The sequence below is a fragment of the Penaeus chinensis genome, chromosome 34, assembly GCF_019202785.1.
Source record: "Penaeus chinensis breed Huanghai No. 1 chromosome 34, ASM1920278v2, whole genome shotgun sequence".
NCBI classification, from domain to species: domain Eukaryota; kingdom Metazoa; phylum Arthropoda; class Malacostraca; order Decapoda; family Penaeidae; genus Penaeus; species Penaeus chinensis.
This window is the reverse complement of record NC_061852.1, coordinates 6,397,221-6,401,855: the sequence shown is the minus strand read 5'-3', so window position 1 is coordinate 6,401,855 and position 4,635 is coordinate 6,397,221. Positions and strand designations below refer to the sequence as shown.

The 4,635-nt window shown below is 51.5% G+C and overlaps 1 protein-coding gene across 1 annotated transcript; it reads left to right on the top strand.

The window, feature by feature from the left end:
- Positions 1-668: 668 nt before the first annotated feature.
- On the top strand, positions 669-4,426 carry LOC125043583 (insulinoma-associated protein 1-like). The gene has a single exon (XM_047639794.1). It carries the CDS (start codon positions 850-852, stop codon positions 2,764-2,766), a length of 1,917 nt encoding a protein of 638 aa, XP_047495750.1. The 5' UTR covers positions 669-849; the 3' UTR covers positions 2,767-4,426.
- Positions 4,427-4,635: the final 209 nt, after the last annotated feature.

Below are 4,635 nucleotides of genomic sequence, written 5' to 3'. Positions count from 1 at the left end.
ACAACGCGTTCTTTAGAAGCATCCTGGCATGACAGCTCTGCGTGTTAATGCAGCTTTCGCCTGCAGCAGCAAAAAGCGTAAAAATAATAACCTAGTTAGCTGACGACAGTCAGTGAGATTCAGAAAAGTCTCCTTTTGCGTTATCCTTATACTTTAATTTTACAATGTCCCGCTTTTAGATGTATGAACTATCGTAACGATTTCACTTTCCTCAAATTATGCAAATAAACTGAACCCGGAATACTATCAGAGAGGTCCGTTACTTTACAACTCTAATTTCCCTTGCTCTGAAATTAAAATAGAGACGAGGGGCTGCAGATGTGTACAGATAAGGTGGCCGGGTGCAGGGGCAGCTGTCACGACAGGGGACGCGTGCCGGCGGCCCCCAGTTATGAATATCTGCACAATGGCTTTGTTCTGACCCTCGGGGTTATCGCTGGGAATTTACAGAGAACTAATAAAGCTGCTCTGAAGGACTGCGGACACAGAGCTAAATGTATAATCCTCAGTCATCGATTTAGGAGTCGGAGGCCGCCGCACGTGCCCCCGCTGCACACCTGCCGCGGGGCGGGTCTGTCGGCACGCGCGCCCAATCAGCGGCCGGTACGCGAGCGTGTGGCCAACCAGCGTCGGCACGCCCAGGTGCCACCGAGGGGACGCCGCGCTGCTCGCACACTCAGTTGGTTATCGGGTGGGGAGCAGGGCGGACGCATTCTCCTGCGCTCCTCTCTCGCCCTCCCTCACTCACTTGGTAAACAAGATGTGAGGCGCTTGCCGGGCGCCCTTCACGTCTTTACACTGTATATTTGAGTCAGCTCGCTGCTTCCATCTGTGATCTCAACTGTGATAATGCCGAAAGGTTTCCTGGTGAAAAGAAGAGAAGACATGAGTGCTTTGGACTTGGTGCCATACCGGCCTTGGAGAAGTGCCATCATGCACGACGAGCAAGAAGAACCGGTGGACTTCAGCCTCCGGCGTCGGCATTCCAGCAGTGGGAGCAGAGAGTCGCTGCCAGCCAGAGAGGAACAGGTGCGTGTGGAGAGCTATGTGGAAGAGGTGAAGGAAGTGGTACACGTGCGGGGTGTGGATAAGGGGAGTCGCCTGCTCGTCAGAACGCCGGACTCTGGCTTCAGCAGTCCTTCTGACAGCGACTTCTACAGGAGGTCGGTGTATCAGGCGGCAACGCCACGCCTGCCTCCCAAGCTTCACGCGGACGTCCTCGCGACGCCGTGCGAGATTGAGCAGACGTCGCCCTTGGCACTCGTCAAAAGGAAGCTTCCCGATACCGACGTAACGAGTGCATTGCATGTGTCGACGCTGCATGGCGGTCACGAGGTCAGTCACTATCACGGCTTCCAGGCGACGAGTCCGCGCGTGGAGGATGCCAGGTACCTGATCCCGCCCGAGACGAGCCCGTACCACCTGTTGTCCCCCACCGTGTACTGGCCGCATGGCTCGTCGCCGCTCAGGTCACCCATCCCCTTCACCTCGCCGCTGGGACGACCTCCGTACGACCTTAGTCACACCGCTGTGCCGATGAGGAGCCCCCAGGACGGCCTCAACCTCACCACCACCTCCACGCCCCGTCCTCCCGGCTCCCCCCGCCACATCACGCCGCTAAAAGTCCCCAGCAAGTCGCCGGCCGGGCTGGGAGGGGTGCCCACGCCCCACAAGCGCAAGTCCCCGACCGCCTCCGGCACGCCCGAGAAGAAGATGAAAACCTCCAAGAAAACCAAGGCGGCGCGGAGACTCAACTTCGACGAGGACAAGACGTCTCCGGTGTCCGGCACGATCATCCGTGAGCTGGCGGAGGGAGAGGAGCCCCTGGTCGTGAGGAAGGGGGACATCGACCCCGCCTACAACGTGGTTGAGATCACAGAGGAGGCCAAAGCCGAGCTGGCCAAGATAGACAATAAGATCGGCGATTATGTGTGTCGTCTCTGCAAGGAGATGTACGACGACGCCTTCGGGCTGGCGCAACACAGATGCTCAAGAATCATCCACGTGGAGTACCGCTGCCCCGAGTGCGACAAGGTCTTCAACTGCCCCGCCAACCTTGCCTCGCACCGACGCTGGCACAAGCCCAAGACAACGACCTCCGCAGGCGTCCCCACCCCCGGCACCTCCAGCTCCGTCACGTCGTCACCCAAGATATCTTCCGAGAATGACGTAGGGTCGAGTAAACATTACATTGAGAACAACAACAACAGCACGAACACTAACAACAACAACAGTAGCATCACGAACAACAACCTCGTGAAGGGCCCGCCCGCCCTCGTCCCTCTGGCGCACTTCACGGCCGCGGAGAGGGAGGAGGAGGTGTCCGAGGAACAGTTCGAGTGCGAGCTGTGCTTCAAGAAGTTCAAGCGGCAGTCCTACCTACGGAAGCATCTGGCGACGCATCGAGGAGATCATGGAGAAGAGAATGCCAGTGCTGGGCCGTCATCGTCGTCCAGCGCTGGCCCTTTGTCCTCTCATCCTTCCTTATCTTCCCAGCCGCCTGCCCTCCCGCCCTTGCTCTCCCCGCCCTTCCCGAGCGAGGTCCTCCCCTGCCATCTTTGTGCAGCAGCATTCTACACCCCTGCGGCTCTCGAGCTTCACCTACAAGCTGCTCACGCCCCCAAAGTGGAGCCGGTCGAACCCACGCCCCTGCACATCCCACGCCCCCAGTTTTCCCCACGGGGACACCTCCTAACACAAGCACCTCCTCCGCCCCCTCCGCCTCATCTCATACATCGTCCCCACCAGATCTCCGCGCCGACCTAACTCCCCATGCATATCTTCCCCCTATCCTTTGGAAGGCGGCGCCCTTCCCTTCCGCCCCTCCCTCACTCCAGCGGTTTCCTCCGGTGTCACACGAGTTCCAGAGGGCGTCCTTGTGATGCCTTTTTCTCCGAGGGCACCACGGAGGCCGCTTCCTGACGCAGACACGTCTCACCAGCGGCGGGTCTACGAGCTTCTTCCCGGTCTCAGCGGTGGCGCTCCAGTAGGCGACGACAGCTCATCTCCGCCTCCTCCTCTAGCAGGTCCACCTTCAGCAGGTCCTCCTTCAGCAGGTTAGATTAATTCGAGTCCAGGCTGCTCATGCTATTTGGTCTCGGCTCCCACTTACCCACGCACCAGTCAGTGTCTTTGTCATTCATTCTAAGAATATCTATTTCTTAAGACAACTGGGAGAGTATCCACTAGCAAAGTAAGCGTGTACATTTATTTATGATTGCTTGTCTTTATTTATTATCAGTTGTGTTATGTCTTTGTTTCTGCGTCGTTTGTCATACGGCCAGAAAACTTAAAGACGCCGCGTGCACTGTAGTCGTTAGCATAAGTTAATCACAAGATCACTTTGATTTTAATTCAATGCTTATTAATGATTCTAGTCGCGTGATCTCATTACATAAGCAAAGTCACCATTCCAAAAGTAGTTTTACTTAGCAAATAAGTGTAAGGACTTTTTAACATTTAAGGCTCCGTCTCCCAGTTCAGCTTAAGATTACTTCATAAATTAATGATAATCAACAAGAAAGTACCTGATTATACCAGAGAGACCACACGACTGTATTCTTGCAGTGGATTTCAGGCCACCAAAAAACAAAGTAACAAACAAATGATGTAAAAGATACTCAGATTAAGGTACTGCAAACAAAACAGTAACTGTTAGTTTATGGATGTTTTAACAAGACAGAACCCAACATCCTTTGCATGTGTAACTGATCTCATTCTGTGGTTAATGAACTGAGTTTTTTTGTATTATGTCTTTGTCACGGTTTCTCGAGGCCGGGTGAGTGACGCCAAGAATAGGGGAAGGGGAGGCAAAGAAGCGGAATGATTTAACTACAAGAAAGACGAAAGACGTAAAAAAACAAAAAACAAAACAAAAAAAAAAAAGTAAAGAAAAAATAAAAAGACCGGAGATACTATGAACAAGAAAGTTTCTGTTCCCGCTTTGCCTCTCCTTTATTCGTCACTCCCCTTTGCCTCTTTTCACTGTTCGATTTGTCTCTTGTGTGTTCCTTCTGGATGTTTATAGATTTAAGGCAACTTTTATAATTAAAGCGAAATTGGCCGGCGACATTCTCTTCCGTAACACGTCACTTATATATTAATATTCAGATGAATCAGTCGATATATTATCTACCGAAAAAAAAGAGAGAAAACCATGTAAATTGTCTATTGATTGAGAGCAATGACGCGAGAGAGAACTGTTTTCTGTTCTCTCTCTTGTCGCCCGTTTGGCAAAATTGTTGGATTTATTGATTCTGCTTTCGAATCGGTTTGTAAGAGGATCGAAGATCGAAGCGGTGTTGGAACCGATCCGATCTTCCTTTCTCGCCGCGTCGATTTATTTCTTCTTCTTCTCTCTCTCTCTCTCTCTCTCTCTCTCTCTCTCTCTCTCTCTCTCTATATATATATATATATATATATATATATATATATATATATATATATATAGCTTTCTATCTATCTATCTGTCTATCTCACTCTCTCTTTCTCTCTATCTATCTACCTGGCTATCTATCCGTCTATCTCTCACTTTCTCTTTTCTGTTTCTCTCTCTCTTTTTTCTTTTTCTTCCTCTGTTTCTCTCTCTCTCTCTTTCTCTTTCTCTTTCTTTGTCCTGAACCTTTGCCTCTCCAA